Genomic DNA, 17765 nt, shown 5'->3' on the forward strand with positions numbered 1-17765 from the left:
CAGTTGACAATGTTATATTAGTCTCAGGTGTACAACACGATTAAACAGTTATGTAATTTACAGAGTGATCACCCCGTTAAGTCTAGTACTCACTTGGCACTATACATAGTTATTACCACATTATTGACTATATTCCCTATGCTGTACCCTGCATCCCCATGACTATTTTGTAAGTGCCAGTTTGTACCCCTTTTTCACCCAGTCTCCCAATCCTCCTCCCATCTGACAACCATCAGTTAGTTCTCTATAGCTATGAGTTTGTTTCTGTTGTTTGTTCATTTATTTTGTTAGATTGCACATATAAGTGAAATCTGTAGGTTTTTTTGTAACCAAATGTCCAATACAACTTTTTTCATTTATTGAAAATGTGTAATTCATGGCAGTATCTACTTTTATGTAAATAATAGTTTAATTTGGACTTTTTTAAAGTTATCTTATAAAGTTTATTGGATTTATAAGACTAAAAAACAATTAAAAATTAAATAAATTGGAAAGTATTTTATCTCATTAATAAGATTTCTAAGATGAAATGTACATAGTATTATGTAATTATAAAATTTTCTTTAAAAAAAATTCTAATTCTGCTTTTATTTTCCTTTCCAAGTATTGATCCAAGAGTATTACTATTTAAAAAAATTCTTAGATAGTTTCAGCAGTGTGAATCACAGGTTAATGCTGATTTTTATGTATTTCCCTCCCTTAGAATGTAGTGTATAATGCCTGCATAATCACACTTAAACCTCTCCTATTCAGGTATATTTTATGCATACATGTGGGACCATGAATATTTAATGTTGACTGTTATCCTTAAGGTATGTTTTCATATTAATAGGGAAAAAACTATTAAAGAATATTGCACATATTTTTACTTTAAGATTGTCCTGTTCTTATCTGACTGTAAATGTTTCATTAGTTTTTTGTTTTGTTTTTTAAGATTTTATTGGGGAAGGGGAACAGGACTTTATTGGGGAACAGTGTGTACTTCCAGGACTTTTTTCCAAGTCAAGTTGTTGTCCTTTCAATCTTAGTTGTGGAGGGCGCAGCTCAGCTCCAGGTCCAGTTGCCATTGCTAGTTGTGGGGGGCACAGCCCACCATCCCTTGGATGGAGTTGAACCGGCAACCTTGTGGTTGAGAGGACGTGCTCCAACCAACTGAGCCATCCGGGAGCTCAGCAGCAGCTCAGCTCAAGGTGCAACCTTCGGAGTTAGGAGCACAGAGGTCTAACTGCCTGAGCCACCGGGCCGGCCCCGGCCCCTAGTTTTAAAGAAGCTGATCCTAAAGAAAACAGACACTTCCTTGTACTGTTGGATGTCACTTAGCAAGTCAGAGGTTTATCACCTTACTGACCACCTTATCCCTTTTCAGTGTAAAATCCTCCGCTGGCCAGTGCTCGTTTCCTTTAGGAGCTTAAATAAGGGCCCTCTGGAGCCGCTTTGCAGCAGCCGGAAATCTGGGACTGACAGCAGGAAGCTAAGGCAGGGCTCCCAGGCAGGATGAGATGAGATTGAGGGCTGGTGACGGGAAGGCAGGCTGATGGTCTCCTGCTGCAAGGATTTCTGTGGGAGCACGTACACTGTTGAATGGTCTAGCTCGGTGTGCACAGGAAAATCCACTTCGACAAATCCCCACGCTCTTTCCCTCTCGCACCTGCTTACCCCTAATAATTTCATATTCATTAAGATACGTGGTACTGAGGAATGCACTCAGACTTTTTTAGTGTATAAAAGTGGTTGTAGTTCCAATTTTCAGTTAGCTGTTTCCCTTTTGTTAGGAACAGCGTTTACATTTTCTAAAGCAACAGGAGCGCCGTCAGCAGCAGGCTATTTCTGAAAATGAAAAGCTTCAGAAGCTGAAGGAACGCGTGGAAGCCCAGGAAAATAAGCTGAAGAAGATCCGCGCCACCAGAGGGCAAGTGGACTACAGCAAAATAATGAACGGCAACCTGTGTACGTGCTCGCAGCTCCGCGCGTCCACACACACCAGGCTGGATAACGTGAACCGAGTCCAGCCTCCGACACGCTCAGCCACAAGCCAGCAGAACTGTGTAATTGTGTGATCAGAGCTGGCTGGAGAAAGGGCACTGGAGCCTTGCTCTGTTCGCCTGGTCTGACAGGATGGGGGGTTGGGTTCGGTGATCTTAGAAGATCTCTTGCAGCCCCAGTGATGCAGTAGGACGACCCTGTGTGACATTTACTTTGGGACTGGGGTGCTCCATGGCTCACATCATTGTGAGGGTCATTAGACTGGGGTCATGTGAGGGTCATGATACTGCTCATGTTTTATCTGAGTATCAGAGGAACCATACAGATGATGCTCAGTTTTTATTTTTGTGAGTGTATCTTGGTGATTTCCCTAGTCAATTCAGCTAGTGCCTGCTTTGTGTTACGGTGGTAACAGATCTGGGGGACCCTGCCCTTACAGAGCCTTGGGTCTTTTGGTGCACTGACATTCCCAAGTGGCCTGACTGATTAAAGAATATTCAATAATGAGTGAAAATACAATTGTGTGCCATCTGAGCAGTCACATCATGTGTCCCAAAGGCTTGTTGAGACGTGCTTTGGATTATACACATCATAGTACAGTCTTCTCTCCAAGGTCGGGCACTAGATGATGCTAGAGTTGAGTTAAAAGTATAGAAATGAGGAAGACATCCCAAACGAAAATAAACTATTGTTAAAAAAGAATATCAACTAACTGATTGTTCTGTTTCTTGGTGGGAAATTATAGCTGCTGAAATAGAAAGGTTCAGTGCCATGTTCCAGGAGAAGAAGCAGGAAGTACAGACTGCAATTTTAAGAGTTGACCAGCTCAGTCAGCAATTGGAAGACTTAAAGAAAGGGAAACTGAACGGGTTCCAGTCTTACAATGGCAAGCTAACGGGGCCGGCAGCAGTGGAGTTAAAAAGACTGTACCAGGAGCTACAGGTAACGTGCCTGGGTCAGGGGAATGGGTATATACTGAAACATCTTCCGGGCTTTCTGCTCCAGAGACTGGAAGCCTCAGGAGCTGGAAGCGAGTTAATGGATTCTAATTGAATAGTAGGCACAAAACGTATTCAGTACAAAAGAATTTTTAAGATAGCTTTGAGATAGTTCACATAGTATACCATTCACCCATAAAGTATGATTTCATGGTTTCTAGTATCTTTAGAGTTCTGCGTCCCCCCATAGTCAAGTTTAGAACACTTTCATCACCTTGAAAGAGATCCCACACCTCAGAACCGTTCCTGCCCAGCGCTAAGCAACCAGAACTCTCCTTTCTGTCTGTGGATTTGCCTGGCTTGGGCATTTGATATGTACAGGGTCATGCAGTGTGTAGTTCTTTGTGACCTGCTTCTCTCACTTGCCTGTTTTCAGTACAGAAATTCAGCACAGAATTTACTTGGTGATATAATGAACTGATAAAGAATTAAGTTGTAGATGATGTTTAAGGTGTCTGTAAACTGTTTTCATGAGATCGATGCCTGTTGTTAAACCTTCGTTGTTAGTCAGCATGAGCTGCTGTAACATTACCATAGACCAGGGCTTAGACAACAGACATTTGTGCCGTGCAGCACTGGAGGCGGGGAGTCTGCGAGCAGGGTGCTGGCAGATCCGGTTTGGGAGGCAGGGCTGCTTCCTGGCTCGTAGATGGCCACCGTCATGCTGTGTCCTCACAGCTCTGGTCTCTCTTCCTCTTCTTATAAGGGCACTAACCCCTTCCTGAGGTCCCACCCTCTTGACCTCATCCAGCCTGATGACCCCCCAAAGGCCCTACCTCCAAATACTATCACATTGAGGGTAAGGGATTCACCATAGGAATTGTGGGAGGACACAAACGTCCGCTCCGTAACAGTCCTCCGGATTTCCATTTCTCAGAAGTTGTCACCCAGCAGATGATTTTTCAAGCTTTGCAATTTTATTAGAGCTTGGTAGAAAACATATCATTTTATGAAATGAGAACATTTAATTACAGAGTAAAATCACTGTTGTTGCTATTAAGTTTTCTCATATAAATGCACAGAAATAAAATGAGAATTTATGACTTTTTTACACTTTAAACAATTGTTAAAAGTGGGTGATTTTAAAGGGTTTTTTGGGGGAGGTCTGAGGAATGTACTATATTTAATTTATATTTGTTTTTTGCTACAGTCTAGGTTAAAAGTTCGTCCCCTCCTGCCTAGTGCACACATGCAGTGTGTGTGCCCTGGTACCGTGTGTACCTGAGACAGGACGGAACTCACCCCACGTGCCATGCACTGTTGTTTTCTATTGTTTATTTCATTTTGTTAAAGTGCTGGTTGGAGCCCACTAATGTGATATACGGACATTCTGTGCAGCGCTCAAGGCCATCCTCTGTGAATTTCTTGCTGCCTCCAGTGAGGCGCCTCATTCAGTGGACAGTGTGGGGCGTGGTGGGGAGCAGACACCTCTCCTTAGGTCCCAGAAGATGTGTTTGGGACAGGTGTCACTGAAGCGCCATTCCTGACAATGACAGCCCTGGGCCCCGTCGTCACTATTGGTGCCAATTCTCTGGATGCTCTGTAGAGGACGCCTGTTTGCAGGGAGTGGCTCTTTTGTGTCCTCTGAGTAACCTTCTCTGGCTTCATCTGCGCTGTGACTATTTAGCACACAGTCGACAGTGCATATGTGTAGCTGCAACAAGAACTTAGTTACTTTCTCTTTTTTTTTAATATCTCTGCCAGTGAGAATGTGACCGTTTAATTATTGCAGACATAAAAATTGTGTTTTCTATTTTGCAGATTCGGAACCAGCTTAACCAGGAACAGAATTCAAAACTCCAGCAGCAGAAGGAACTTTTAAATAAACGCAACATGGAGGTGGCCATGATGGACAAGCGCATCAGCGAGCTGCGTGAGCGTCTGTATGGCAAGAAAATCCAGGCACGTGGGAAAGGAAGTATTTCTGTGAGATGCACTACTAAAAATCGCACATGTTCACGATAATGGCATTTTGTTCTCCGCATGCGCCACAGCTGATAAAACATCAATTGGCCATAAACCATACAAAGCAGCAGAAGAACGAAGTTCTCTTTCTCAAAGAGGCAGTAGGTCCTGGAGCATGGAATCCAAACCACCCCTGTGGGCAGCCATGGGCTGTGCCCTGCCCTCCATGTGCCGTGCGGACAGGGCTGTCCCTTCCCCTCTGGGGAACTATGGCTCTGGACTCGCAGTGCGAGGCTGGGCCCCACTCTGCATTTCCAGCTGTGCCACATGGGCGAAGGCCTTGAACTTGGCAGCCCTGTGTCCTTGCTGTCAACTGACGTGTCCTGCCTGCCCCAGGGATAATTGTGAAGGTTCTTAGAGATGACCCAGGTGGAAGGGCTTTTTAAACTCTCAAGCAAGTTTCTGTTAGTGCCTTTAAAAAATCTTTAACTGGTATTTTAACTTTCAAAGGTAGCAGATACTCACTGAAAAAGGTTAAAACAGTACAGAAATATTTAAAGGAAAATGTGAAAGTCCCTCCACCCTCTTCTCATTCTTGATGGATGATGGTGGTTAGTGGTCCCAGTCTTTTGCTCAATACAGATAGAAGGTATTTAACTTTTAATTGAATAAGGAATTGTAGGAATTGTATCATCCATACTGTTCTGAACCTTGTCTTTTTTTTAAAAAGAATTGCAACATGGGTATTTCTCCAGGTCATTACCTAATTTCTTTGGTAACTTGTGTACAATACCCCACATCCCATGGCCACTTTGCCCAGCCCTGTTGGGCAGGTGTCCCCAGGTCTTGCTGTTACTCTTGGTGCTTCCATGAGCACATGTGTGGCTGAGAGCTCGTGAGAGGCTAGCTAGTAAAAGACTGCTGTGCCTCGTCTGTGGCTGAACGTGACCAGTAGAGGTGCTCAGGGCTTGAGGGAAGTTGTGCCCGAGTCACAGCTGATTGGCACTCTGCCCTCGGGCGTGGAGACTGGGGCAGGCAGCTGAGCTCGCTGGGACAGTGTCCCCAAAGTCCCCTTATTCACACTCAATAATTGGTGCTCTCGGGGTCTGACAAGTGTCCTTGTCAGTCCTGCTGCTCTGAAGGTGGTTCTCAGGAGGTGAGCTGTGGCCTTCCGGGGCTTTGCCTGGCTGCGAGGGCTTAGAAGAGAATTGTACCTGTGTGACTATCTCAGGTGGGAAGTCTCTTATTTATACGTGTGTGTGTGTGTGTGTGTGTGTGTGTAGAGAAAGAGAGAGTGATCGTTGATTGACTGGCTGATTGGTTGGTTGATTGATTTTAGAGAACGGGCTCCCACGTCGGGGAGGCTGGCACATCCACACTCTGTGGGGCAGGCCTGCAGCCTGAAGTCCCAGGGAATTGACGTTGCAGCTGGTGTCCGAAGGCAGAATCCCCTCTCCTCAGAAGACCTCAGTCTTTTTCTCTTAAGGCCTTTGACGGATTGCATGCGGCCCACCCCAACTGTGGAGGGCACGCTGCTTTACTCAGAGCCTGTTGGTTTAAATGTTAGTCATATCTAAAACCTATCCCCACAGCATTGTGTACATGTATTTGTCCAAATAGCTGGTGCCATTCTCTAGCCACGTGGACACATTAACAAGTTGTTTGTTGTTGTTGGGCCGTGCTGTGTGAGCAGTTAGTGACGGAGGCTTGGTGTCCTTGCTGAGAACAGTAGGACTGCATTCAGGGACCTGGGGAGAGCCCCGCCTGGTGCCACCCTGTCACTGGACCCTGCATGTCTCCATCAGTCCTTACAGCAGCCCTATCCTGACCTCGTGACCCAGGCACAGAGGTCCCTAGAGGTGGTCACTTGCCTGAGGCAGTCCAGCCAGTATGGGGCAGAGCCCAGGTCGTGACCAGTGCCTCTGCCCGCCCATGGGGAGGGCGTGTCCCCCAGGGAGGGGTGCGTAGGTGGGGGTGTCCAAAGAAGCAGTTGTGCTGTGTCTGTAGCTCCCAAATGATGGATATTCTCAGAGAGGATGGCTCAGGACTGCGGGCGAGGCCCTTCCCTGAAGCCCCGCCTTCCTAGACGCCCATTTTCCGGGGTGAGGCTCTGCCTGGAGTCTGAGCAGGCCGTCACACGAGGCCCATGCTGGCCTTTGACCTAGGAGAATCATGACGCTCCTTTCTTCCTGTTTTGCAGCTGAGCCGCGTGAATGGTGCGTCTTCACCGCAGTCGCCCCTGAGCACGCCTGGCAGGGTTGCTGCCGTGGGGCCGTACATCCAGGTCCCCAGTGCCGGCAGCTATGCAGCCCCGGGGGACCCCGTAAAGCCCCAGTCTCTCACTATTGCTTCAGGTGCTGCCCATGGGAGATCCAAACCCGGTGAGTGGGGGACAGTAAGGGAGTGGGGATGGGGGACCGTGGGGACAGCATTTGGGAGCCGTGTGCCACCACAGTGCCGATCCCAGAAATGGAGGATGTGGCTACTCTCCTTTCCCCACTCAGTGTGGTCTTCATCATCCAGAGGCCCTTGGCCCAGTGACCGTGTGGTGTGACGGGCCTCGGGCCCCCAGCACTGGGCTGTGCGTCGCTCTCTTCAGGGCTTGTCAGCCCAGGGCTGGCAGGGTCTCCATGGAGAGTGCCCCCCTTCCTGGAGGGAGGCACCATTTCCAGCTGGTGCACTAAAAAACCTGGGCTTCTCCATGCTGACTTCCTGTGTGATGGGGCGGACACGTCTCCCTGTGACACTGGACCAAAGTACGGGTCTGAGTGTCATAGCATGCCTTTGTCTGTGACAGCAGGATTGTGTGGTCCTGTCAGGCCTGTATTTAGAGGACTTTTCCAGGACCATGCAGTCTTCTGTTTGTTGGCCTCATGTTCTCTTGCCTGGCACTTCTGAGTAGCAACACCTCTGCTGCTCCTGCTGTGGGGCTCACGGCTTGTCCTGACCCAGGCAGGAGAGGGCGTCGCCAGCCCTCAGGTCTCGACCAGGTCTCAGCACAGGCTGTGTCTGGCCGGCGTGACACTCCAGGTGTAGCTTTCTCTGATAAGCTGTTATCTGTAGTTTGAACCACTCTGTGCGTGGAGTACTTGTGTGTCTGTTTCCAAGAGCAGATATTAGCACAGCCAGCCACTTCTGTGCTGCCTTCATTTTAAATGCTTCTCTGGGTGTGCAGGCCCCTGCCTCACGGGGCTTGCAAGGAGAAGACAGCCTAACAGGGAGGGCCCAGAGAAGGTGCCCTCAGGAGGCCAGCACTAGCCATGGTCTTCCTGCTGTGGAGTGAGGCGACAACACAGGATATCTGGGTCACGCCCACTCTGGGGGCAGAATGTCAGCCCAGATGTGCAACTGCGGTCAAATAGCTTGGTAGGGCCGCTACTGTTGGCTGTTCTGGTTTCATGTCACACAGATGGCTGTGGTAAAGCCAGAGTGACCAGCTCGTGGGCAGTGTCAGACCCCGGCTGTTGGGCCTGGCCGCAGCTGCCCCAGCACTGCGCAGACCGTATGAGCTGGTAGGCTGGGGAAGCTGTGCCGCCTTACACTGCTAGAGCAACAGAGGCTGGGCTTTCCAAACTGAGAAAGGTCTGCTTATCACATCTGGACTTGAAAAAGATGCTGCAGGGACATACTGTGTCCCTCCCTCCAGCAGACAGGAGTGGTGTTTGGGCCGGGCCACACACTGGTGATACTCAGGGAGGGTCTGGCCAGTGCTGACACCACAAAGGTCGTGGTTTTTCTTTTTACCAAATGGAGGTGATTGTCTGAGTTCATTACGAGGCTCTTTATTTATCTGCAGTACAAGAATCCCTTCGTACTTGAAGTTGATTGTCCCTTCATAAACTAAATGGTCCTCCTACACCTCTTGCCTCATCCCGAACAAAGGAAATTCCTAGTCCCTTGTTAGTCCTTTCGTGGCTGATTTCCATAAAACCTCCCGTGGCCGTGAGAGGTCAGAAGCTGCTGGACGGCCACATTCCCGGTGACCCCGGGAGAGGTCATGGGAAGTCCGCCCCGGCGGCCGGCCATCTGCATTGGGCTTTGAGTTTTCACCTCGGTGCCTCTGGGTGAACCTGTCATTTCTGGCCCCTGCCTCCCAGTCTCAGATGTAAGCAAGGGGACAGGTGAGCACACCCACTTGTGGCCTAGAAGGGGTGGACAGGCCACGGGGAGCAAGGTGACGTTTGGCCCGGGGCCTTGGAATACCAGCAGGGCTGTTCCAGCAGTTCGGCTGGCACCGGCTGGGGCCTGCGATGGAGTAACTTAGCAGCATAGCTGATCTGCTGCAGAGCATGGCCTTGGCTTTGGAGCAGCCCAGGTGTGGCTGCCAGGCGCTCCGCTCCGAGGCTCTGCCCGTGCCGCCTGCTCTGCCTGTGCCCAGGGCAGTGTGAGCGCTCTCCTCCTGTCTGCGAGTCGCAATCCTGGCTCCCGCGCTGCTGTGGCAAGGGACAGGGATTTCCCGGCTGCTCCTCAGTCACCCACCTGCCGAGCTAGGGGCCAGCACGTGCAGATCTCGACAGAAGGGGCCACACTGTCCCACGAGGCTGACGGCTTCCGTCCAGCCTGTGCCTGCTGTGGCGCAAAACGAGCCTGGTCAGAGCTGGACCCCGTCCCCCGAGGGGGGAGGGCCTGGGGTGCCAGAAGTGCTTGCACCCTTTTTTCAGTTTGGAAAAGGCTCTGTAAAATCATCTCTCAGTGTCTTCCTGAAAACACGGGTTGACTGGCTTTCTGATCAGTGCCACAGAGTGACAGCCTGCTGCTCCAATCAGCGGGTACAGCCTGCTGTGATGGGGCAGCACTGGAGAGGGTAGAGACTGCTAACAGATTAAAGCTGAAGTTTTCTTTTCACACTGGAAGTATGGAAGCAGAGCAGGTCAGACCTGTGTGAAGTCAAAGATGAGCCTTTTTTACTGTAGGTGAATGTATTTATGAATAGTGCTGGAGTAGTAAGTGCCAGTGCTTATTTTATTCACTAGTGTTGATGGTGATGGCTTTGACCAGTATTTAAATGGGGCCGAGAATGTTTCTGGCCCTCTGGCCCCTCGCCCGGGCTGGTCATCGCTGGGCTCCACACACACGAGCACCTTGCAGGCAGAGGCTGCCCTGCGTGCTGTGGTGCGCCCGCCAGCATGTGACGAGGGCTGGTCGGCAAGGACCTGGCCCGTGCGGCTCCGTCAGTGTGACGGTCCAGACAGTGATTTTCGCTTCTGACAGGGGGTAGGTACTCTTATGTTAGTGCAACTCATTTCAAGAAAAATTTTACTTACATTGTGTGTTCTTTTCAAGCCAATGATGGAAACTGGCCAACATTAAAACAGAATTCTAGCTCTTCAGGGAAACCGACGCAGACTGCCAGTGTGGACCGGAAGGGCTCGAGCGTGGAGGGGCCGCTCAAGCAGGGGACTGTCTCTATCCAGCCTGTGCCCCTGTCAGCTCTGGGAGCCACAGAGAAGCTGGTAGGCCGTCTGTCATTATCACTGTAACACACAAACAAGCTCCTAACCAGTTACTGTTCAGCCCTCGTTTTCATCTAAGGGGCAGGAGGTGTCATGAGGCAAATTACTCGTGTTAGTGTCCAAATTATACACAGTCTGAAGGAGTTCGTGGGCCCTAAGCACCGAGCAGTGTGCAGGGTCTTTTGGTTAGGGGTGCTCTGTTGCAGACAGATGACAAGCCCCACTGCGTTTGACCCCCCACCCCAACCCTCTCCCCTTGCCCTGGGTCACAAGCCCATTTAAAAGCCCATTTTTCTAAGTCCGACTTTGTATTCTTGTGACTGTGGATGGACATATGCTTCACTTTGCAAAGGATGACTTTGTTTTTCTTAACATTTAACTTCAGGGCATCGAGATGGGTAAAGGGCCAGCCCCGACCCCTGGTGTCGGCAAGCCACTGCCTCAGAGCTACGGGGCATACCCCAGTCCTGTGCCTGTGGGCCCAGGGACCACAAACTCCCTGGAGAGGAGGAAGGAAGGCAGCTTGCCCAGGCCCAGCGCAGGCCTGCCCAGTCGGCAGAAACCTGCCCCGCTGCCTGCCGCGGGCAGCACCCACCAGCCGGGCTCCTCGCAGCAGATCCAGCAGAGGATTTCTGTGCCACCAAGCCCAACGTACCCGCCAGCAGGGTCACCTGCGTTTCCAGCTGGTGATGGCAAACCTGAACCCCCATTGACTGTGGCCATCAGGCCCTTTCTGGCTGATAAAGGGTCAAGGCCCCAGTCCCCCAGGAAAGGACCCCAGACCGTGAATTCAAGTTCCATATACTCCGTGTACCTGCAGCAAGCCACACCGCCTAAGAACTACCAGCCAGTGGGGCACAGCACCTTAAATAAGTCGGTAAAAGCAGGTACAGTGGTTTGTACTCTCCTTCCCTTGCAGTCAGGAAGTCATACTTTCACTTAGGAAAATGCCAGTCCATAGCCTTATTATTTGGACCACATCCATTTAAAATTGAACTTAATTCTTACGTAAGTGTGGCCTTAGGTGTCCATGAGCGATGGGATCAAAGATGAAATGCACACAGCAGTTTTGCAGGTGGCTCCCAGTTCTCTGGCTTCCTGTGTGAGCACTCACCTCCCTGCGTTACTCAGGAAATCCAGCTCCCCGAAGGGTGAGATTTCAGGGTGTCCTCTTTTTCTCCTGCTTCATGATAACTTGTGCAGGATCTCTGCAGGGAGCTGGTGTAGGGGCTCTGCCTGGCCCTGACCGCCCGCCTCGTGGCAGGAGGAGGGCTCTGCTTGGAGCTGATCCCCACTTCTTGGCAGTAGCTGAGCTGGAACCCTGGGGCAGTGATGCGAAGGGGTGTCTGCGGCTTTGGGAGTTGCCTGCAGAAGAGCCCTCAGTGAATTGGGGGAGGGGAAGTGAGTTCTGGAGGCCAAGGTGTGCGAGGAAGGCTGGGGAGAGATTTGGACCTAGTTCCACCCTACCGAGGTCAGCGGTGGTTCTGACCGGATGGTAGGGTCCTACACGCTGGGTCTGGGCTTGTGTCCTCAGACGTTCTTGGGCGTGGGCCGCAGCTTCCAGACTCTTGTCCAGGGGGTGCTGGGGGTGCCAGCCCCCCCATGCCCAGGGACCTCCCAGGTGGAGGCACTGTGCTTAGCTGTGGGCAGGGCTCTGGCCCGTGCCTGGAGAGATGGCCACCCTTCTCTGGAGCTCCTGGGCCCCCAGGCAAACCCTGCCTGAGGCGGCCTGTGCTCTCTGCCATTGGACTAAGTCCGAAGGTCAGATGCATGTCCGGAGGTGACGTCCTTCTTGGCCAGAAAACCAGAACCACTTTTTTGGGGAGATCAAGTCCACTGCCTTTTTTTCCCCCCTCATTTGAAAAAGCCCCAATTCTGGCATCCCAACTGTCCAAAGCAGTAAGTTAGACCCTCCACCTTCCAGCAGGAGTCAGTGGGGCCCTGGAAACAGGGCTCCATGGGGTTTACATTCGGGTTCACCTACCAGGCCCCACCTAGTGTCAGCAGAGGTGCTTGGTGACAGGATGACAGGTTCCCAGGACCCGCAGGATGCTCACGCCCTCTGTCCCTGTGTCTCCTCCAGTGTACGGCAAACCCGTTCTCCCTTCCGGTTCAACATCCCCGTCACCCTTACCGTTTCTTCACGGGTCGCTGGCCACAAGCACATCGCAGCCCCAGCCACCTTCAGAAAGTGCCGAGAAAGAGCCCGAGCAGGACCTCCCCGCCCCGCCGGGGGAGGGCGGCTCGGGCCCCATGGAGAGCCTGCCACGGCCGCTCAGCCCCACCAAGCTCACGCCTATTGTGCACTCGCCGCTGCGCTACCAGAGCGACGCGGACCTGGAGGCCCTGCGCAGAAAGCTGGCCAACGCGCCGCGGCCGCTGAAGAAGCGCAGCTCCATCACGGAGCCCGAGGGCCCCGGCGGGCCCAACATCCAGAAGCTGCTGTACCAGCGCTTCAACACCCTGGCCGGCGGCATGGAGGGCACCCCCTTCTCCCAGCCCAGCCCCTCGCAGGACTTCACGGGCACCCTGGCCGACCTAGACAACGGGAATACCAATGCCAACGGGAACCTGGGGGAGGCCAGCCCCGCCCAGCCTACAGCCCCGCTCCCTGCCGAGCCTGCCCCTGCCTCAGACGCCAATGACAACCAGCTCCCCTCCCCTGAGCCAGAGGCGCTCACCAGCCCCCGGACCACGCACCAAACAGCTGAGCCTGCCGAGGACGATAACAACAACGTGGCCGCAGCCCCATCCACAGAGCAGGTCCCCAGCCCTGGAGCCGACGCCCCCTCTCCAGGGGAAGAGCAAGGCCCCCCATCACTGCCCCCCATCGTGCCCCTGCCGGTGGCCTCTACGGTGGGTGTCGTCCTGGAGCAGGGCCCGGCCCCCTCCTGGTGGAGGACCCACCTGTGTCAGCTGGGCGCTAAGCGGGGCTGTGCACACTCGGCCCCACCCGGCCCCACCTTCCCTGAGCCAGTCGCTCGGCACACAGATGGGTCCCGCAGGGCTTGGCGGCACAGCTCTTACTAGAGGCCCCAGCAGGGAGGCCCCGGGTTTCCCTGACGAGGGGGAGCTGCCTCTGGAACAGAAGGGCAGGCAACAGGAGGGGTGTGGGGGACGAACCTTCTAGACAGTCCTTTGGTGGAAGTCAGTGTTGGTGGAGCAGAGGGTTGGGAGCCCCTGGCAGTTGGTAGGAATGAGCTGTAACTCCAGGGCTGACAGCAGTTAAGCTTGGCTGTCACCCACCTGGCTCCCTGCATGGGTGCCCCATGGGCCAGGGCCAGCCTGAGGCAGTGTCCCCGGAGCACGGTGCTGTATGTGGAGGGATGGCCCCTGCTCCCAGCCAGGCCGAGCTCTGGGCAGGTCACCATAAGTTAAAGCCACTTCTTCCCGGCAGAGCAAGCGGACCAACCTGAAGAAGCCCAACTCGGAGCGCACGGGCCGCGGGCTGCGGGTCCGCTTCAACCCACTGGCGCTGCTCCTGGACGCGTCCCTGGAGGGGGAGTTCGACCTGGTGCAGAGGGTCATCTACGAGGTAGGCTGAGCCCCACGGCCCACACCCTTCCCCTGCCCTTCAAGCCACCAGTGCGGCGTGGCGGCTCACGCACGCCCTTGTCCCAGGTAGAGGACCCCAGCAAGCCCAACGACGAGGGCATCACCCCACTGCACAACGCCGTCTGCGCCGGCCACCACCACATCGTCAGGTTCCTGCTGGACTTTGGGGTGAATGTGAACGCCGCGGACAGTGACGGCTGGTGAGGCCTGGGCGGCGTGGGCGAGGTCGGGCCCCGTGGCACCCCACCCCACCCCACCTGGCAGGGCTGTGAAAGGCATGTCTGTGGGGTGTCCCTGCGCTTGGTTGTGGGCATTGCAGGCGAGCGTGCCAATGACTGCTCCCTGTTCCCTGCAGCGGGCGCGGGTTGTGTGGCCCGCCCTCAGTTTCAGGCAGCTGTCTGCTATGTGGACACCTGGCTTTCTTTCATTGCAAAATACACACAGCCGGCCCCGTTGTGACCATTCAGGTTGCGTGTCTGTGGTGGGAAGCATGTCCACACTGCTGTGCGAGGACACCTATTTCTGGGCCATCTGTCAGCCCCCCCCCCCCCCTTTCAGAGAGCTACCTGTGCTCCAGTTTGGTAGTAAGAGTCACACGTTTGAAGGGACAGCAGCACAGCACAGCCTTTTCCCCCCAGGACACCACTGCACTGCGCTGCCTCCTGCAACAGCGTCCACCTCTGCAAGCAGCTGGTGGAGAGCGGCGCTGCCATTTTTGCCTCGACCATCAGCGACATTGAAACGGCCGCAGACAAGTGTGAAGAGATGGAGGAGGGCTACATCCAGTGCTCCCAGTTCTTGTACGGTACGTGGGCCCCGGGGTGTGCTGGGCCACTGCTCGGCCAGGGAGGAGCCCCGCGCTCAACGTCAGGCGCAGCCCAGTGTGTCCCGTCCCGTGGGAGTTGCACTGTCTCTTAAGCTCATTCCCAAACCGCGTCTGCAAACCCATGTCATCAGAAGGATTCTGTGCCCAGTTGCTGAAAAACGCAAGTCCCTTCTCTGTATGCAGATGCTGCCCCTCTGGGTAGGGAGTTGGCACAGGGGGCCATGCAGTGCCTGTCCCTATACTTCTGCTGGGATGCACCCCACACGAGTGGGGTGGGAAAGAGGCCTGTGTGGGCCCAGGCTGTCCCAGGGTCCCGCCATGGTTGGACCCCCTCCCCATCCTGTGGTGACTACTGACAAGTAAAGCACGTGGTCTGCATTGGGCTGCTTCAGTCAGGGTCACACTTTTCAAAAGCCAGAATATCTGTTCTGTCTGAGGGTTAAATGGTCGCGGGTCAGCGTCCCACACCTGACTTGAGAACCTGTGGGCCCAGCCCTACATTTGGCCCCCGGGGCAAACCTGTCAACTCGAGCAGGCCCAGCTCCCAGTACAGAGGCCCAGTGGGGCTGGGGACGCCGAGGCAGTGACCACTGTGTGGGAAGGAGGGAGGTGCCTGTCCGGGGACCCCACAGGTGACTTCTGGCCATGAGCTTGCTCGGTCCCTGGTTGGGCTGCAAGAAGCTCCTTCACTGCCCTCCAGGAGCAGCCATGCCACTTCTTCAGTCACCGATTGGGAAGTTTGTTTTAGGTGTGAGCCGGACATTTCCCCTAAGAAGCGCCTTTCAGAACAGCACACCTGTTTGCCTCTGGACGCAGCTTCAGTGGTAGCACTCGGGCTGGGACATAGAAATGACCTGGCATTCAGCAGAGGGCAGCAGCCGGGCCTGGGGACCGTCAGGCCGCATGACCCTGGCTCTGCCTCTCAACCCTCGGCATCGTGGGTCGGGTCCTGGAGCAGGGCGTGCTCTGCAGTCCATCCTCCGCGGAGACCTGACCATTTGCTCTCTGGTCCCAGGGGTGCAGGAGAAGTTGGGTGTGATGAACAAAGGAGTGGTGTACGCTCTGTGGGGTTATGAGGCCCAGAACAGCGACGAGCTGTCCTTCCACGAAGGAGACGCCATCACCATCCTCAGGCGCAAGGACGAAAGTGAGACCGACTGGTGGTGGGCCCGTCTTGGGGACCGGGAGGGCTACGTGCCCAAAAACTTGCTGGGGGTAAGTCCTCTGAGCTCGCTCTCCCGGGGTCTGACTCAGCTTCTACACCTTTCCTCCTGAGGTCATGTACCCAAAATCAGCTGTGACAACAGCATAGCATGGGGTCCAGGTGCAGGACACTGCCTTCTCCACACCTCAGCACCCCGGTCAGTGGGCATGTTTGCTGAGGCTCACAGCACGGGAACAGCAGGGCGTCTGCTCGAGACCTGCTCAGTGTTTCCTTATGGGGGACTTCAGTGAACGCCCAGCCTCGCCCCAACCAGAACTCTGCATCCCAGACATGTCTTTCATGGGGAGGTGTGGAGCCTGCGGGTTGCCACCTGTCATGTCCGTGCGTGCATCAGGCCTGCGGCACGGCCGGGGCTGGTGGGCGGGCAGGCACTGCCTGAGCAGCTTGCCGGCAGTGAACCAGAGCTGCCTGCCCTGGGGGGTGGTTAGTGACAATCACTGTAGGCGGTACCAAGGGCCATGAGAAATAGCTGGGTGCGGGCTCTTACAGAGTTAGGGAGCGTCTCAGGAGGAAGCTGACAGCCGAGCTGACTCCTGCCCAGTGCTGTCTCCTTGTCCTAACTTGGTTCCCTGCTTCCCAGTTGTACCCTCGGATCAAACCCCGACAGCGAACGCTCGCCTGAACCTCCCTTTGGAGCACCGCACAGGCTGGCCAGGGACGAGGAGCCCCTAAGATGACCCTGCCGTCTCCCCAGGAAGCTGAAGCTAGAAATGGCTTTCATGGTGCTCACTTCAGCAGACCACACCCACAATGTGAAATTCCCGAGGTTTCTAGGTGAGGCCCTTTCTCCATTTTCGCCTCCAAGACCACTGAATTTTGCCAATTACTGTAAATCCAAATAAATGCCCAGCTTTCTAAACAACCAGCCCTGTTGCCAATAGAAGCCCTAGAATTAACCCCTGGTTGGTTGCCAATGACGCTCTCACTGACCCCATTCTCAGTGTCACCTTCAGCCCACCCGTGAAGCCTACAGCTATGAGGTGTACCCCTGCCCCTGGCACTGGACATCACAGAAAGCCACCATCTTTACTCCTCGGCACACCTTGCTCCTTCATTACCAAAGGAGCCCTGTAGGGACACTTGTGTCCAGTGGTGTTCCTGAGTGGGGGCCCTACTTCCTATTCTGGGTGTTGGTCTCGGTCACCTGCAGGCTAACGGTGTTGGGCCGGACTTCCAGGCCAGTCACAAGGGCCCCTAAGGCCAAGTGACCCACGGCCAGGAGCACTGTCCCCTCCGTCGCCTCTTGTTGCCCAGGTTGGTTCTTACCCCTCATTGTCACTCAGCATGGACACTGTAGCCACGGGCCAGGGAGCTGAGGTCAGTCAGTCAGGGTGGGGTGGACATGGGGACTCCTGCACGTCAGACGGGCAGCTATGGGGCAGGAGGGCACACCTGGCCTCCCGTCCAGGCTGGCCGTGCTGTAGTAACCTCTGCCCCAGTTCCAGACTTAAACCAAGTAAGGCCCTTCACTGACGTGTACTTGTACGGACAGGCTTTTATATTCCAGAAGTATTTTTGGACTAGACCATTCAAAACTCCCAGAATGATACTGGAAATGTTTTTCTCATTAAAATCCAGGCCCTTAGGCTTTATTTTCCATGTACGAGTCTGGTGTATAATTTACATATAAATGTGTACAGGCCCGTTGCTGTAGCTGATGACTTTTAAGCATTGATTGTCACGCTGGTGACGAACAATGGATACCTGGTGGGGCAGCCAGTGCTGCCGTGTAAATATGCACAATAAACGTGTCTCTCACCGCGGCTGCGAGTCCTGTGTTCTGGAGCCAGAATGGAGCCGTGGCAGGAACGCTCAATGAT

The 17765-nt window shown here is 53.8% G+C and overlaps 1 protein-coding gene across 1 annotated transcript in view; it reads left to right on the top strand.

Moving 5' to 3' along the window:
• Window positions 1-17708, top strand: part of PPP1R13B (protein phosphatase 1 regulatory subunit 13B) — a 74682-nt gene extending 56974 nt beyond the window's left edge. Inside the window, exons 6-17 of the mRNA XM_074326816.1 lie at window positions 1773-1947; window positions 2729-2925; window positions 4743-4883; window positions 7087-7267; window positions 10170-10339; window positions 10725-11226; window positions 12423-13195; window positions 13737-13874; window positions 13961-14094; window positions 14533-14699; window positions 15736-15935; window positions 16526-17708. Of these exons, the coding sequence (XP_074182917.1) occupies window positions 1773-1947; window positions 2729-2925; window positions 4743-4883; window positions 7087-7267; window positions 10170-10339; window positions 10725-11226; window positions 12423-13195; window positions 13737-13874; window positions 13961-14094; window positions 14533-14699; window positions 15736-15935; window positions 16526-16567 (2820 nt within the window). The 3' untranslated portion in view covers window positions 16568-17708. The remainder of the gene's footprint in view (window positions 1-1772; window positions 1948-2728; window positions 2926-4742; window positions 4884-7086; window positions 7268-10169; window positions 10340-10724; window positions 11227-12422; window positions 13196-13736; window positions 13875-13960; window positions 14095-14532; window positions 14700-15735; window positions 15936-16525) is intronic.
• Window positions 17709-17765: the final 57 nt, after the last annotated feature.

The sequence above is a fragment of the Rhinolophus sinicus genome, linkage group LG03 (genome assembly GCF_036562045.2).
Source record: "Rhinolophus sinicus isolate RSC01 linkage group LG03, ASM3656204v1, whole genome shotgun sequence".
NCBI lineage: Eukaryota > Metazoa > Chordata > Mammalia > Chiroptera > Rhinolophidae > Rhinolophus > Rhinolophus sinicus.